The sequence below is a fragment of the Spodoptera frugiperda genome, chromosome 16 (genome assembly GCF_023101765.2).
Source record: "Spodoptera frugiperda isolate SF20-4 chromosome 16, AGI-APGP_CSIRO_Sfru_2.0, whole genome shotgun sequence".
Classification (NCBI taxonomy): Eukaryota; Metazoa; Arthropoda; class Insecta; order Lepidoptera; family Noctuidae; genus Spodoptera; species Spodoptera frugiperda.
Window position 1 is genome coordinate 8124242 of NC_064227.1, and position 18700 is coordinate 8142941.

An 18700-nucleotide genomic window follows, 5' to 3' on the forward strand; every position below is an offset into this window, starting at 1 on the left:
TTAAATTGCCTTTAGGTATTGTTTCTCATGGTCTGAAGTTTCTGGAAGTGTTTACTGACGAATGTTTTAATGTATTTTGCATACGAATTGAGTCATGTATCAGTTAAGATAACACTAATTTAACCAAAAACATGCTTTAAATCTTGAAGAAGCTATTAATAATATTTTAATTGATTGGTATAATTTTATTCTATTAGTACAATATTTTAGTATAAACTAAAGCGTACGTTTTATCATTGAAGGCTGGCAATACTGCTACTAGAAAATGTATTGATTATGACTTCTATGGTATTTTGCAGGTGTTTACTATGTTTGTTAGTTTTCTATAGATTCATGTCCTTTAGAAGATCAAAATACCTCAATCCTCATAAGAATGACATGTTGTTGCCCTTTTTTATGTAGTTTTGAAAGTAATGAATGTAAAACGTTCTCGAAAAAGCGATTTGCCGGCATCGAACCGGCACCGGAAGTTATGCATTTCTAGTGACTTCTCCAATAAAACTTATATTGTAACTTTATAAGTAAAGCATAACTCTATACAATTAAATTATAATTTGTTTGTAAAGGAGTAATCCTCGAATATTCAGCCAACACGTGTCGGCTTATTACATGTTTGGCGGTTATTTTTGCATCAGAATAATCAGTCATTCATTTTCATTTAATCGTGAGTCAGCAGATAGACTGAAGGTATCTAGATTTTTAATTGAAATCCCTACGAACTTCCATTTTGGAAAACTAACCCCGTACAAACAGGGATAACTGCCCAACACCCAAGACAATGGAATGGAAGCCATAATAAAATTAAATGTGCTACGAAACGTTTCGTTCTATCATAATATCATTGCGTGTAGGCTTAATTCATGAATAAAAATTTACATTTATGCCATGTTTTACTTATAACTTATCGGAATATAAGTAGGTACTTAATAAACACATACAAAAGGGGTAAATCCCTACTTATATCGTTAAGACTACCTTAGCTATGAACATCAACGACGTGTAGCTAAGTAAAGTTAACAGGTAGGTATAAAATGCAACGTCTGCAGTCTGCACCAATGGACGGCGGGGCTGCGCTGCGCGGTCCCCCACAAAATCAATATTTTGGCGGCATTTTCTAGAACGTTTCTACCAAGCGCCGCAGGGGCGTGATTTCATTAGTACTTAGTTGTCAGCTGAATTAGATGACTAACACTGGTGTGATAAGCAGGCTCATAGGAACAAGATACATAAGTACAGTCTACTAGAATATTCATATGTGCAAAATTCTATGAAAAAAAAGCCATCTGATACCTAGAAATACTTCAAAGTTCAGTACTGTAAGCTACATTGTAGCTAGGTATCAAATTCTGCAATATTTCATTTTATACCGAAGTACGTATAAACAAAGGTTTCAGCTTATAACAAGTCAGTAGGTATCATTTACAATGGTTTTCTATTCCTATTAACAATGTTGCAACTCTCGATTTCGCTTCGTGCTAAAAAAAAACACATTATCTATAAGTACGTACGAACTACAGTCTCGTGAGTACACTCTCACACGTGGTAAATTTTAGGTTAATTTATTTAAGAATACATACTTATATACAATTACATTTATATTGGAATTTACATAAAATTGTAGCCAGGAAAACTTTGAATAAGTTGTTATTTATAAAAACAATGTTACATTAGAAAATCTAGTAGTTTCTGACATTGAAAGTAGGAAGAATAAATTCTAGTGAATGATAAGAGCGGCCGGCGGGGTCAATGACATGACACTAGTTGTAAAATCAATAACGTGTGAAGAAAATGATTTATTTCCTGTATTAGGTTCATTAACTGTTGCTAACTCGATTAAAAACGTTACTGTTATTGTTGAAAATCACATTTCTTTGTTCCATTGTCATCTTACATCTTCTGATGACTATGCATATAGGGTGAGTCAACTCTTTCACTCGATTAAATACAGTTTTGCGCAGTTAGTAGTTAGGTACAATTCCTAAAATGGATAAAGTAATAATTATGGTTATGTTATGTTACCCCTAGATTGTTCTATGTCATTCCACAAAGTTCTATGGAACCGGAAAGTCCTGGTGTGAATCGTAGATAGCAGTAGCTACTGTGCTGCCCTCTAGTGTGGAGTAGCGAAAATAAGCACCATGACCTATTTTTGTAAATTGTCATGAACGTTAACTAACCTTTTTCAATATTTTTTTTAATAAAAGAATAACCTATAGCCCAGCAAGTTAGAGGACTATTTTCAATAAATTATCTGTTCAAAGACGTAAAAAATAAAAAAACTGTAATTGATAAGAACGCCATCTGTTGTTGAATGTACTACAACTGCATCGAACATAACGAATGTATGAGTGTCAGCCACTTGTTACTAGATGTCTCTGCTAGAACATACTCGAACTTACTGTAAGGAACCAGAAAATTCGTCGCTCTGTCTGCATGAAATATAAAAGCGATGCGCGCCTCTACCGGCGGCAGTATTGAACTAATCGCAAGCGAGTCGAGAGCTACAAGTTAGCGCGAATTGAAGCTTCAAGTAACTTTACTTGAATCCAATTTTAACTACAAAGTTATTCCGAGTTTACAAGTGAAATAAATTCAATTATCAAGAAAGAGCAATGGCGCTTCTACCATACTTATTGGACGACCTGCGACCAAGACGTCTTCGGGATCAATTATTCGGTTTGGATCTCACTCCGGAGGACTTTTTGACCGATATTGTGGACCGGCCAGTACTCTCCGTGCGCAAGTACCTTCGCCCATGGAGGAACCTCGCAGCGGTGGCCAGAGACGTCGGGTCTACCATCAAGTCAGACAAGGACAAGTTCCAGGTGAATCTGGACGTCCAGCATTTTGATCCTGAGGAGATTTCTGTCAAAACATCAGACGGATATGTGGTGATTGAAGGCAAGCATGAAGAGAGGAAGGATGAGCATGGCTTCGTGTCCCGTCACTTCAAGCGTCGGTACGCGTTGCCAGAAGGCTGTAACCCTGAAACCGTGGAGTCCCGGCTGTCTTCTGACGGGGTGCTCACAGTCGTAGCTCCGAAAATATCTGAGAATAAGAACGAGAGAGCTATTCCTATCACTCAAACGGGACCCGTGAGGAGAAAGCACCATGATGAGGAAGAACAGGAGGTCAATGGAAACGCCGAGGAAGAAGCCAATGCGAAATCACCGCAGAAAAAACGCAAGAAGTAGAATTTAGTTACTCTGTTAATTAGTTTTTTAAGTTTAAATTAAGTTTCCGTATTATGATAAGACTGATCCAGATTAAGTTTTCAATAAAACAATTGTGTTAAAACTTTATGCCTGTTGTTTTATTTTAGCTCAAAATGTTCAATGTATAGTTTGCTCACTATAATTTATCAGGCGTTACAGACCATGTATGAGATTTTAGTCTTTGGCACTTTTATCTTGGTGGTAGTAATTCTGTCGATTTTCAAAATACACAAATGAATTGAAAACTATCATTAGAATCTCAATAGATATGATAATTTTACTGCGAATTCAACAATTTTATAGAAGGTAGTTGAAGCGCCTTAGGCTTAGTTCTAGAGTTTTGCTCTCGTATATCTTGTAGGCGCTCTTACACATATTTGATTAAACAGAACTAAATAAACAGAGTAGAGAAACAGGAATAATAAAGCTTACTAAATAAGCACAATTATTTTTAAAATGTTGTTTATGTATGATTTATTTAATAATAAGAATAGAGAATCCATAATATTGAAACCTGTTGCCATTTAGTATTTGTAGAAACCGATGAGAAAACATGCTCCCAGTAGCACAGCCTTGTCATACACGTTCATTTCAGCGGGAAACGAGATGCCGAAGTTCTTTGTATTGAGGATATCACCAGAGGGACACTGTTCCCTCACCACGCCGATGGCATACCTGGTGCTCACTAGGTACACCTTATACTCGTACCGGCCGCCTTCCGAACATATTTTCAACAGTTTCGTGCCCTCTTGATTCCTAACTGTGTACTTGTTCAATAAACATTTGGACTGTTCATGTACCGACCCCACGAAGTGTCCAGGGGGGGCCCACACTAGCGCCTTGGCTCTCCACCAAGTGAAAGGTCTTTGGACATTAATAACTTCGTTGCCGTAGTTGTTGAAAATTTTTATGTTGAAATATCGAATTTTTTTATTTAGCACTGCCAGGAACACTTTCTGCCCGGTACTGTTGAAGATAGTGTACGCGATGCCTTTGTTTCCTATGATATCGTGCAAGACGTCCCTTTGCTCGGTCACGATCAGTTCGTCCAAGTTGTAGATGAATGCCAGGCCTGGGGTAGCGACGCTGTCATCTGGGAGCTGAGGACATTCCATCCAAGGGCGGCTTGTCTTCACTTCAACGCGGCTAGACTGAACCTTCATTTACCTTGATAATATGTTGGCAACGAATACTTTTGGCTTCATTATAATAAGTGAGGTATAATTTACCGCCGTTCACAACGGTTTTCATGATTTTGTGATTGTTTATAATCCATTTATGTGACGATGTCAACTTGGATTTCTATTTGACAATGGTGGTTAATTTTTTAATCTCCGTTCTAGGTTCTATGCTTTTATTGAAATGATTTTTGAGATTTTGAGTTGATTTTAGTATCTATTATAAGTTACTTATCTTTTATTATTTTTTTGTTTACATATCAGATACATAACAATACAGACTAATATTTCGTAAAACAGAATTTAACAAATAAATAGATACGTAACACGACATCTATCTTTGATACCTCAAACTAGCCACATACTTCTAGTTGGGTTACAATTCAGTATCTAACTAGCGCCATCTCGTATCAACATAACTAAAACAGCTTCAAACTCGTTGACTTAATAGTATTTTTGAAATACGATAGATGGCATGAGTACATTTGTTTAGGGTCGAAAAATTGCAACCTCGTCCAATTTTTACCCGACTGCCAAAAGGAGGGTTGAAATCCGGATTATGATAAATAATTTGCAGGTAAATTATAACTGACATTACTTAAAGACATCTCATATCCTGCAAGGAAACCTTAAGCTAAGATAGGTGACATTAAACAATATTTTAGATTTCACCAACCTATGTGACACCTAACAGTACAAGTAAAGGCTTAGTTTAGGCGATACCTACATCAACCTAAGTAATTTTTAGTTAAGAAATGTTTTAGAGGTGGTTTGTAAATACGGCCATAAGTAATCGAACCTTTAACTTATTAAATTGATAGCAATCCCAAAACCAATTGTTCAACTACCCTACGTACATACGTAATACATACATAATTGTTCTTTTCTCAAAATATGAAGCCATTGCGTATGGATGTGGGGTAGGCAGTAATCAAGCTTCTTTAATCAACAAACATACCTACTCGGTTACCCCTAAGCTAGGGGGCCCGGGTTCGAGTTCCGTTGGGGATATTCACTGCTATTGTATTGGGAAGTGAGTGACGTGTCTTTCGAAAGAAATCGACAGAAGTTGAGCTTCGACTTAGTTCGATTATCGGGATGATTTTTATTTGTTTCGAGTTGATATTTTATTACTTACCTAGTCCTAACTTCTATCGCCGAAGTGATGGGCTGATCTAGTAAAGACTACTTTGGGTATGCCTTTGCATAATGAGTGCATAAATATATTGGCTAGTTGGAAGAGATGGCGGAACATCGTGAGGATACAGCAACTGATTTGGACTCATCATGTGTGATGGTCACTCTGTCAAAAGCTGGGTTAACATTGTACAGAAGATACTCCTCGAAGACTTGAGATTTAAAATACTACAATTAAATACTTAAATAGGTACTTATTGTTTTTTTTTTGCTTTAAACACTTAGTACTTGATTATTGGATACTAGGTTTTAGACCGATCTCCAGTAGAGGTAGGAATAGTAATATCTATTTAGTATTTGACCTCGTAATGAATTCTTAGTCTTAGAACTTAGTAGTACTTAACACAGTCTCTGATTAAATTGGATAGTAATTTCACATTTTCAAAGAAATTCTGTAGCATTTCAGGTAAATCTTGGTGCACATCTGCCTTTCGAGAAATTAAAGACTCTTTACTAAAAACAAACTGTTCATTTTAACAAACATTAGTAAATCAATTGCCACAAGCCATGAAGAGTAGTATAAAGGATATATCTTCAAGCATTACTCGAATGAGTACAAGGAAGTAGTATGATACGATAACATATAATATAGAACAATAAACAAGGCCTTTATGACACTACAAACATGTTTCGCTGAGATTTCCAAAAAGCTTGCAACTCTAAGAAAAAAATAAAAATATAATAACCATACCATAGCAAATCTGGTGGATTCTTATTAAGGGAAACTGTTTAATTGAGTTTCCCCCCATTGTACGTAGGCACACACACACGCACAATACTTTGTTATATATAAATAGTTGGTATATGTATATAGTAATAAAGTATAAATGATGGAACTAACATATAGGAAAATATAATATATTTGTTCGTATAGCTACGGGCTGAGCTATATATATTGCGCGGTGATGGAATACGAAAGCTGTGGAGACGATTGCGAAGTTTTGCTGTTTTTTTTTTTTATTAAGTTTTTAATTTATTGTCAAGCTTATACTTCGAAGTGGTACGTAATATATGTGTTTAAAGATATTTTGCTCATATTTTCGATTATTTGTCTCTTTGGTATTAGATGTCAGTAGAATCTTCTTCTAGTTTTCCATTATTCTGATTTAAAAAGCTAATTAATACTTTTTTACCATGAAACAGCTGTAACGTTATGCAACCAGAGCTATTTTACAAATAACTATACCAGTAACATCTTTATTAGATCTATTCTTCAATTACTCAAAAGCCACTTAATTTTAAGACGGTCTCAAGAATAGTTAAAAAAAGACAGAGATAGCTCATATTAAATTACAACTGAAAATTGAATAGCTTTTGCGTATTTAGACGTATATCTAAATGAAGTATCGAAGTTAGCAGTTTTCATTACCAAAGGTACTGTTTCTTGTTTCCAATACATTATTGGATACATACATCCTATTGACCTCCTATGGGGATAGACAGAAATGACACAATTAAACACTCGTATCTTTACATCTTCATTTATAAATTGTGTAATTTTAATTGACTCTACTTTTAACATCGTAGGTATCTAAAAATAACACCACAGGTACATAATAATGTAATTTCATGTACATTGTTACTGTATTTATATAAGTAATCTTTACATGGACAAATGGTTGCACGAATATAAGGAAAAGCTTGATTCCCACTAAACATAACACGTTAGTGATAAGTCTTATCAAATTAAGGTGAAATGTAAATGAATTGCGCAAATACGTACTGACGGACAATCGTATAAATTATTGTGTAATCTTTTACTGTGATTGTGACAAATAGACGAAAATACTTAATTTTTTGCAATACTCACGCTAATATTATAAATGAGATTTTTTTTGTTTGGTTATTTTTCCGTCAATAACGCTGAAACTATTGAACGGATTTTGATGGAATTTGGTATGCAGACAAGGTATTAGCTAATTTGGGCGATGAGACTTTTTATCCTACGGAAAAGCGGGCAAAGTGGCTGGAAGAAGCTAGTATAATATTATGTTATAGTAGTGTCGACTCAAAAAAATGTGAATTTCTTAAAGATGTCGGTTAAATCATCGCAGTTACGCATGCCTATACACTCCTGTATCTATCTATTATAGTTGCTCTTATTATGAAATACATTTTGTCTTTTAACGGCACTGAAACACAAGTGTTCTTTCCTCACTCTTGTAGCCCACAGTTGATATCTGCATAACCCAAAGGTTGGACTACTGTCTACGAGCAACTAGCTTCACTGACAGACAGACTGACAGGCAACTCAATTTGACGTTTCAAAAGTGCCTAATTGGGGACTAATTGAAATAAATGTTTATTTGACTTTGACTTTGATTTTGTCTTGGACTTCCACGTAGTGTTTAACCTTTTTTATTCGGAGTCAGGAACAGAGAGTATGCTTACCAATCATACAAGAGATGGATGCATGTAAAGTTATTGTAGGGATTAAAATATTTATCGCGTATAAAAGCTGCGTGGCAATAATTAAGAGCGTCTCCACGGCGGCCATGTTCCCAACACACATACGAAGCGCGGCGCGCTCCGTCTTAAGGACGACATATGAAGTAATTTTTTTTCCAACTCACCAACACAGGAAATTCAACCTTAACAGACCCTCGATAAAGTCCAAATTACTTGTACATGCGAAATATTTTTTCCATTTCATATTTACGAATATGCCCCAAATTCCCCAAAAATTAGAACCGTGAAAGCGGCGGGGGGGAGGGGGTGGCCCTATAAGGGTAGCAAGTACGAATTTTTCCACACACACAGACGTATTACGGGGGGAAGGGGGGATGAGATAGTAGATAGTTTTAGAGAAAGAAAATATTATATATGTTTGTTGCGATGAATTCGGTGGAACACTTCATTTGGCGGTATTGTTAATTGTGCGGGCGCGGGCTCGAACTTGGGACTTTCGTGTTGGTTGCTGCGTGGACAGATGTGGCTGTTGTATTAGCATTCTTGTAATTTATAGTTGTAATAAAGAGTAGTAGAAAAGAGCATTTCTTGTTTAATTAGATTTCTCAAAAAGCTAGAATCTTACCTACAATATATTGCTTAAAATAGAAGTTACTTTGGAATATTATCAGGTGTATGTTTCAGGAAGCGAATCCATTGCCACGCCATACACACATAAATAAATTAAATTAATCAGTTTTAGACGATTGTAGAGTAAAATATGAGAGTCTCGTTAATGTAGTACATATTCATAAGCATAATATTTGAAGATGAGAATAGATTTTGATTCTCAGATGCAGAAAAAGATATTTGTTTAGCAAGAAATCTGCAATAACACAGATTTATCTTGAGTAAATCTCAACAACTCCATAATAACATACTTTACTGATTGCAAGGTGGGTGTACCTGTAACTCCACGTAGGTCTCTGTCTACCCCTTCAACGAAGAAGGGGTGATGTTACCTCAACGTTTATTTTATGTAAATATAGAGGAAATTTCCATAAAATAAGCATGTTAACCGTATTTTTACGGCTTACTTGATCGGTTCAGTTCGAAAGGTTATTAAAATCACGTACAAACTGCATTTTACTGCCATTTTTAACGAGAAACAAGCGATAGTCGTTAAAATTAATGGCTCATTTACATGTATCGATAACTTGTACATCCGTATGCTAAACGCTTTATCTAGAACAAATAAAACGTCTGACGTGCTGTCGTCATGAATTCGATGGCAAATGTGAGGGTTATTGTGTCTCTAATGGTTGTTATGCAAGACATAACATGAAGGTAGTTTGTTTTAAACAGGTTGGTTCATTACCTGGTACATGAAGATTGTATAGAGATATGATTAAGGTACTAAGGTATGTCTATGTTCAGCAGTTGACGTCTCGTGGTATTTATCCCATAACATTTACACTTCATCACCAGAAGGCTAGTTTCCTACTAGTCAAATTCAATATTTTTTTCGAAACGTCAAAAATGATATTTTCTATGAATTTTGTATGAAATAGTGCTTTATGACGTCAACAGATTTTTACGTCTATTTGACTTCAGACAGACAAATTTTTGAGAAATTATTCAGGAAATTAAGTAGATCATCAAATCTGTGAATTAAAGTGTGATTATTTTTGAATATTTTATTGTGTTGAATGACCAAAATAATTTATTTTTGACTGAGGACACTACTCAATTATTACGAAAGCATGGTTATGTAAAGTTTTGTTTTGTTGGGTAAAAGTAAGCAAATATTCGAAAAAAAATTATCGGAAGCTATTCTAGCTCTAGCAAAATACATGTTCTAAAAATGTAGGTTTAAAAGACAATATTATCATCAGTAACTAATACATACATACTGTCTACATAAGATACACAAATAAACTCGACAAGCTAAATAAAACCATTTAATTATGTTTTTTTCATAAGGAAAATACATTTCATGGAAGACAAGATATTTATTTTAAATGTTTTAATTAATTTACGTTGAAAAGGTGTCAGCAAACCGCAAAGGATTGTATTATTTATAATAAGCACTAATAATAAACTGACAATTAATTGTTTATATATTAAAACTGTTTACAATGTAACCTAGTTACCTTTGTAAAAATATAAAGGAAATAAAATATAAATGAATTATTTACAACTAACATACAAACATCTTTTTATCATGGTTTTATTAGGTCGACCTGTAACGAACTATGTAATAAAATACATACATACATACATAACCTCACGCCTGTCTCCCATGGGGGTAGGCAGAGACTATGGACGCAAATTGCTACGAATCTTACATCGTTCGCTTCATCAACAGTCATCAGTCTTTTTACGCATGCTCGTCGGTTAAGGGTACTTAATAAAATCTACCTAAGAATTTGTAATTTCATTTTATCATCATGAAACTTCAAAATCATATGTAGATTAGATGATCATACAATGTTATGATGTAATCGACGTGGTCTGATGGTATTGGAAGGTGGCTGATGGTAAGTTTGGGCTCAATAGATTTGGTCAATTCTCTTGACAATGAGGATATATCGCTCACCTAGTAATATATTGGCACATCTGCAGAATTATTTAAATATGTATAAAGATTTCAATATTTAAAACTGCCCTACTCCTGATACATTAAATTATTACTTAAACTATTCATTAGTAACGATTGTGTTCCGAAAACAATTATTGCTAAGGGCTAGTTTATTTAAGTTACTTTTAAATGACTTTGAGTACAGTGAATAAATATAAATATGTTATTGAAGGACAGAAATAGATTTTTAATAATCATACCCTATTAGTTAAAACTAGATACATATAATATTCCTAAATGTATCTATATCGATATAATATTATCATCTGTAGAACAATAGCGGGTCCGTTTCGTAAGTCGCCGGGGCCCAACACAAGTGTTTGTTCTCAACGCGTAAATATGAAATAGGGGTCGTTGGACGTCACGACTGAGGGTGCACGCAAGGGGGTGGCCAGGGCTCCCAGTGACGAACTGACGGACAATTTTTTTGTTTATTACTTATAGATTTGTAGTTGGAAAGGTGTTGTGAACTCGGATACGTGGATGGTAAAAGTGAATGTTTGTTTTCTTGATTTCGTTTATATTTATTTATTTTATTGTAGAAATCTAACTAGATTAAGTAATTTAATTAGATTTTATCATTAACTAGCTGGCTTATAAAATAAATTAAATCTTTAAATCATTACAAGTTAGATATAATACGATTTAAAGAAAATTAAGATTAATTTTTATTTACACGAATAATAAATAGGTGTGATTTTGACATTTGAGTATATTTTGTTTGACGATTCAAAATACCTAGTAGTTTGGTTGAAATAATTAATTGAAGGTACCTAATCGAAGTACCAAAAAACAACTAACTCCTGATAAAAAATAATAACAAGTTTACAATAGGCATTTGATACGAATTATTGGCGATCACCCTATAAACAAGGAATTGCTTGGGCAAGGAAACTACGCACAAATAAAAGAGGTATATTGTGTATGTATATATCATTCTTGGTCAGATCCTCTACCAGGATCGAAGGTTTGACGAGCTCTCACAGCTATGGAGTAGTCTCCACACGTTACAACGACCACCCATCAACATATTGACCGCGACCGGAGTGGCTTAACCTTAAGAGCTGATAATCCGGCTGTGTTAGCCACGAGCTCCTCTGGAGAGGTGCTTATAGGTATTGGTACATCTTTGTGAATGTATGACCAATACTTTTGGCTGTCTGTCAGTAAGACAGAGGTTTTGTATAGGTAAGTACGTATATTGTTATTCATTAACAGTCGTAGATTATATTCATCAACTTCTATAATTTCTTATCTCTAATCACACGTATTTCATAAAAATCTATACAGCCTGATTTTCTTATCACCAACCAATTTTCAGAGAGTTACGTATCATTCAAACATTCCATTTTTAAGTCATTGACTGCCAATAGAAAACTGTTGAAGGTAAATCCTCCGCTAACGTCGGTCACCGGAGACTACCACGGCGTTCAATGGGTTAAATTAAAAAAATACTTTTTACAACAAAAAAACCGACTTCACTGAAGAAAATCGGTTAAAAAGAACACTAAAATGGTCAAAATAACTTTTATTTCGGAGCTCGATGTTAAATAAGAAACAAACAATAATGAGAAACACCGACGTTTGAAATCAAAGTCAATTTGATCCTTTTAATGATTTTTCAACCGTCTTTCTTCAGTGATTAGTCGGTTAATATTTTTTTGTAAAATTGTTTTTTACGTTTTAAATGTAAAATATGTAAAGCTTTGAATTATACCTAACTCTCAGAAAAATTTGGCTGGTGATAAAAAAATCATGCTGTATTATTTTCAGTCTACAAATACGGCTTTAAATAGATCATCTTCAAATAGATGACACCGCCATTTTCTATCTGACTACGCTGAGAACTGACTATTGAAACAAACTCAGAGGTCACAGCCTCATTTATCGCCTCATACATACACAATAGGGTAGATGACTAATTTTTATTTGAATGTCCGTCTTGTAGATTACTTTAAAACATTAGACACGTATTTTTTATTTTCTTACGGAAACAATTACTTTCAAAGATATGTTGATTTAAAATATCAAGTAACGTCACTTTTATACGTAGAAATGGCGTACTTGCTCCCACTTGTAAACTTTAATTCGTTTTATCTAAGTATTGTTATTGTTTAATAGTTTTTTTCATTATCCTAACTGACGGACTAAATAAATTTTTAATTGACCGTTATCATCCCCTTCCATTTGTTAATATCAATGACAAAATGATTTAACACATTGAACGCCGTGGTGGTCACCGGTGACCGACATTAGCGGAGAATTGCTTTTAGCAATTTTCTATTGGCAGTCAAAGACTTAAAAAACAACACATCATCAATTTAATAAAATCTTTTTGGAAATCTCGTCGAAAACTCAATCAAATAATCACAAATGGTGTCAATAAGAAAATGGAGAGAGGAGTTATGAAAACAAAATATTCTAATTGTGTTGAAAAACAAATGACTCCACGTGTATGTGGGTACAAGGTAGAAATATAAAACTTTATGTTATTTCAATCCTAAGAAAGTAAGGAAATAAACATTAAATAAATATTAAACAAATATTGTTATACATATTTATGAGTAAACAGAGTTGTGAGTGTGTGTGTAGTCAAGTAGGCGCCGCGAGTACAGTCGACGACTACATTTTGGGAACGATACAAATAATATAAAATCGTAATCCCACTGTTGGACTTGACTATTAAGTTTATTGAGTGTTGAATTAAATTTCGATATTGTTGGCTATTTCAGTTAGAAATTAATGTAACACAAATGTAACCAGTGCTTGAAAATCATCTGGTTGTCTATTTCATTGTAACTAACTACCTTGGCTTGGCTACCTTTTTTTTTAAGGGGGAAAATCATCCAATAACTTCTCTCTTCTTGGGCGAGGCGAGAGGGAGTGTCAGACTGTTACTGACAAAAATCCACCCCGTCCCTACTCCTGATTTTCGAGCCGGAGCTCCAGTAAACCCGCTAGGTAGTCCGCAGGCTACCTGGACACAAAACAATGTAATTTTTATACAAGGTAAGCTAGATACTTGAACGTCTCTCATTACTTAAATAGTTAGACGTGATCAGAAGCAGATACTCCTATAGAAGTTCCAACGAAGTGATTCTGTTCTGAGTATTATGAATATAGAAAATACAACAACACGTACTATTCTAAGTATTATGTATAGAGTATATAATGCCAAACAATACTATTGTTCCTAGAAGTGCTAGCTAGAGGAGCGACCACTAGTTTCCATTATGTGGTAGACAGAGACCGTGGTGTACATAGCACAATCGATTTTATCGGCTTTTCGAAAATTTCTCAGTAGTAGCACGGAGTTTTGGAATTGTATCCAGTATATGGCAATAGACTCACCTCCTATTACATGGGACTTATAACTCTGGGTGTACATTGCACAGTGGCATTACGTGCCGTAATGTGCACTCCTGCCTACCCCTTCCGGAATAAAAGATCTTTTATTTACTACAATCTGGAAAATCCATTTTTTATAGAAGCATTAATGAAATCATTTACCAAAAACATTAATTAACCGAAAGAAATTACAAAGCACATTAAGTAACACAATTTAAAAAAAAGTCTACTTCTTAACATAAGCCTTCTAAAAACAGTGCTCTTATCTTATCAAATCTTGTCTAATCTCAGGCATCAATGAAACTTCAATAAAATATAATTATAATAACAAATAAAAAAAAAACAAAAATACTAAAAAAGAAAACCACCCCAGAGATAGGAAGTGGTGTGAAAAAATTGGGGGCGGACTGTACACAAAAAAATATAGGGCAGTAGGAATTTTTTAAAGTGAGTCAAATAAGCGTCTTGGGAACGAAAGGGTCGCGTTGTAAGGGGCTGCCCCTGGCGCGGGGTGGCCCCTAAACACGAGACTATTTTAAATATATTTTAAATTTCTTATTCTTACTGTGAGGAACCGGGTTTGGAAGATATTGTTATACAAGGAATTGTTTTTTAATTAGTGTTACGTTACGTTAACTCTGTATGTGTACTATAGAAAACTATTAAAGTAACAATAATGTTGTTGGTTTATTTGAAAAATAAAACTTTTTCAATTTACTAGTTGTTACTTTTCAGAAAAATCTTTTCAAACAAACTGCGTGTAAAAAACCAACTTCCAAAAACTAAAAAACTAAAGCGGCCAAAAAGTAAAAACCAAAATGAAAAATGAATGAAAATACTGTTCAGTTATCCAGCCACTGATGCCGGGAGCTCCTCCTTTTTTGAAGTCGGTAAACAATTGAGACACCAAAACGCTTCGTTCGAACCGAATACCCCTTTACAACAACACAAAACCAATTCACCAAAACTACAAACAGTCAAGACAAGGAACAAAATGGAGATATCAGGAATAAAAACCTAGAAATATAAATTAATTATTATGTTCTCGGCTTACTCACGAACTGTTTTGACGGACACACGACGCGGCGATTGTCGCGAAATGCTGCTCATGAATATGAGCCTCTAGCATGGCTTGAAACTAGTCGAGTTCCTCGTCAAAACAGTACGTGAATAAGCCGATAACATAATAATTAATTTAGTATGTCTCACGAAAGTTACAATAAAATCATAGAAATATAAAGTTATTCTGGTCATCAACCCACGTTGTGCCCGCTGACCTCGGGGCTGGAGGTATTACACTTATTTTCACGCGTTTTATCTCTAACAAGGTCAGGTTGAAGTAACACGTTACATACAATAACAAATTCAAATAAAACTAACTATTATTACAACAGAGGGTTTTAAAGTAAAAAGGTTGTAAAGGGCGCTCTGATTTGTAAATTTTTTTGTCAATTGTCAGTTTGTGATGTTCTGATTGGTTGGTTGGGATGGGAATGTGTGGTTTGAAGTTGTATGTGGTAGCAATAATGTTGTTTTTTGAGGAGGGTACCATGTTTCACCCATAAACATAATCAAATAAACGTGGTAAATATCCCGTCGCAAGTTCTATAGATAGTTCTTTAAACTTATAAGGTAGTTGTTTTTTGTTTAGTAATCCTATTTTGGGTGTATGCAATAAGTAATACAATAAATTCTACTCATTATAAACAAATATTTTAAATCGGTCACAAGTTAAGTGTACTTATAAAAACTAAACTGGTTTTGTCACTAAGTTTTTACTATGATGTAAGAAACTCGATCTCGATTTTTTCGATTTGACTTGATTTTCAAAATTGATAATCAAATTAAAGTCTATTTTTATTCTGTCTACTAGTTGTGACCATTTTGTAAAAAGTGTGAAATCTATGAAGTTTTCATTGGGTGGTATTTTTAAAAACTATGTAAGAACCATTTCACATAGATCATCCTGTGAGATAACTTATAAAATAGCACTTGAAACCATCAACAACCCACATCATGCACACCACCACCAGAGCTATAACAGTAACGATTCAAAAATAACCTTAACTTACGAGATTGTTATCAAATATATTCACAGGGGGTTGAAAGTTGAGTTCAATTCTTTAATGAAACTGACCTGTTTGTTCATAATTACATTTTGAGTTCCTTCCCTTCACTCGTTCAAAAAGTTGACGAAGCCTATCAAAGTACTCTAAAAAATATAACTGTGAAGTTAATTTTTAGAAGAGTTGTATTTGTCGTTGTTTTTGATAGTGGGGATTAGATTTAATTCTTGGTGTAGTGGTTTTGTATGCTGGATAGGTGCTGGGTTCGAATTCGGGGTTGAAAAATTTTGATGTTTATTGCGTTTGTAGTTGAATATGTTGTGAATGATATTTTTTATAATCATTGGATGTAGCATCAAGTGTTGTGGAACCGTAGTTCATATGATTTGATAAATGGATTTATTTTTAATTCCATAGAAATATTGTGATGATTTGCATTTTAAGTACCTTTAAACATGGTTAAGATCTGAATTTACAGGAGTAATATGATAATTCTGTTTAGTGAGGTAAAATTTTAAACTCGTTATGTCTACATTTTTATTAGTCAATCAAAGTATGATAAGAAATACATTCCAACTACCAACATTTATCCAAAATACCACTTCAGTCCTACCCAGGAATCAAACAAGAAACGTTTAAAACAAAAGTATTTATAATTATAAAACAAAATACAAAACATTACAATATATTGTGACAAAATGTAACCTTTTTTACAAGCTCTTTTTATGAGTAAAAGCCGTAGCTACGGATACGAGGAGGCGTTCGTAGCAACGATGTAGCGATTTCGTAGCACTGCCTACGAGACGCTACGAACTTATATTTTTAACTAAAAAATGGAGTGTATGCATTTATTTCGTAGGGGAGTTTTAAACTAAAAATAGTAGTTTTATATTAGTGCCTTTTTTAAAATGTGTTATTAGTTTTTTTCTAGTGTTTTTATGGTGATCTGTGTTTTAGTATTTATACTTGTGTAGTAGTTGGTGATTTCTTTTTTATACGTATTTTTTTATATTAAGGTGTTCGGTAATTAAACGTTTTTCCACACAAATTTAATGCAAGTTATGTAATATTACGCCTGCTATTATTACAAATGGTAAGCAAAAGTGTCTTTTTAAAATTTTTAAACACTACTCTTACTATTTTTATCACTAACACTTTTTAACGTAGCCCATAACCACAGGATTTTGTACTTAGGGATTATCGTCCGTATGGGTTAGGAAATAAAGCCGACAATAGGGTGTAGCTATTAGATAGTGATCTTACTATCACTTGTATATTTTAGATGTAGATTTCAAATGTGTTTCATACATAATACATATTCCTAATATTATAGCATTGTAAGACGATTTGTTCCATAATTATGGTTTTTAGTGTGGTTTTAATAAGAGTGTTAGTTGCCTGTACTGGACTTTACCTCGGTGTTTTTTCTTAGAGTAGATAGATATATAGGAAGTCTCTCCGTAGTTTAGGTTTTAAAATGTTAGTAATTAATGTGCATTTATGACCATGTTAGTTAAAACGTGTTGACATAAAATGACTTAGATGCTGATGATTAGAGGTAATATATTAGTTGGTGATGTCTCTCAGTGTCGCGTCGATACCCGCGTCAGTAAAGGTACTGTGTGCTCTCCCTTACGACTTAATATTTTACGACGTGGCGGCGGATAGTTGCCGATGCACCTCCAGCCTCGTCGCGTGCTGCCGACCCTACAATTGTAATGAGATGACGTCATATTATGAACTAAACAAGTGTAGTTGGGTAGGTACGGTAGGTACCTCTGCCTACCCAACTACAACACCAAATACCTCACACAGAACGGAACAAATCCGAATTCAATTTAAAAAAAAAGACGCCGAGAAAAAAAAACAATATAATTTTTTTTTTATTCAAAAACCTACAGCCTACACAGGGTGGTTTAAAAATCGAATCAGTCCCCCGGCCTTGAGGGGAGAAACGCGTTGCCGTCAACACATAAATCATATTTCTGGAGAATTTTTAAAAGTCCTATTGCTTTCGCGTATTTGCCATGTACTCCCCCCCTTGGGTGGTGGGTGTGTGTACTTACTCCCTCGTTTCCTAGTTCTGCTGGTGATAGAGGGTGTTCTATGTTGGCGGTTTGTTGCTTAGTGATTTGTGATAAGATAGCGTTGTTGCTATCTTGCCGGCGGCCCGTGATGTGTGGTCGGAGATTGTGTTGTGTGAGGCCATACATTTACTTAGTTTTATATCTGATAGTGCGGCGTTAGTTTTCTTTGAAATATAGCGTTTGATGATGATATTAATCACTTTTTTGTGAAGTTAATTTAAAATTTTATTGTGCTTTGAGGCTGTTTAATATGTTAGAACGCAAGAGCTGCAAATTGTGTCTATCATGTTACAATCACATCTTTATCGAAACAGTTATAAACGAAATTTCTCTCCAATCATTCAATTTTAAAATTTCAAGCACAAAATTACACATCACCTCCTTACCTAAACGAATCTAAACACCATTCCAAAATCAGAATAAAAATCGAATCCACCCAGACGGTCCACTTGACAACAAAAGCAATAAATTACAATTAATTAAAATAAAAATAGGTTTGTACAGGGCAACACGCTGTATATCTGTAAGGCGCCACGGAGGAAGGAGGCCGGGCGCCCGCGAACTCGCTGCCGTATATGCA

The 18700-nt window shown here is 34.5% G+C and overlaps 2 protein-coding genes across 2 annotated transcripts; one reads left to right on the plus strand and one right to left on the minus strand.

The window, feature by feature from the left end:
• Positions 1 to 26: 26 nt before the first annotated feature.
• LOC118280753 (protein lethal(2)essential for life-like) lies at positions 27 to 3302 on the plus strand. Its single transcript, XM_035601120.2, has one exon. The coding sequence runs from the start codon at positions 2613 to 2615 to the stop codon at positions 3192 to 3194; it is 582 nt and encodes a 193-aa protein (XP_035457013.2). The 5' UTR covers positions 27 to 2612; the 3' UTR covers positions 3195 to 3302.
• A 129-nt stretch (positions 3303 to 3431) lies between these two features.
• On the minus strand, positions 3432 to 4996 carry LOC118280752 (phospholipid scramblase 2-like). Its single transcript, XM_035601119.2, has one exon. The coding sequence runs from the start codon at positions 4376 to 4378 to the stop codon at positions 3740 to 3742; it is 639 nt and encodes a 212-aa protein (XP_035457012.2). The 5' UTR covers positions 4379 to 4996; the 3' UTR covers positions 3432 to 3739.
• Between the last annotated feature and the right edge of the window lie 13704 nt (positions 4997 to 18700).

Bases quoted from the DNA above. Each gene is read 5' to 3' on its own strand.
- LOC118280753 (XM_035601120.2), top strand. From the start codon at position 2,613: ATGGCGCTTCTACCATACTTATTGGACGACCTGCGACCAAGACGTCTT.
- LOC118280752 (XM_035601119.2), bottom strand. From the start codon at position 4,378: ATGAAGGTTCAGTCTAGCCGCGTTGAAGTGAAGACAAGCCGCCCTTGG.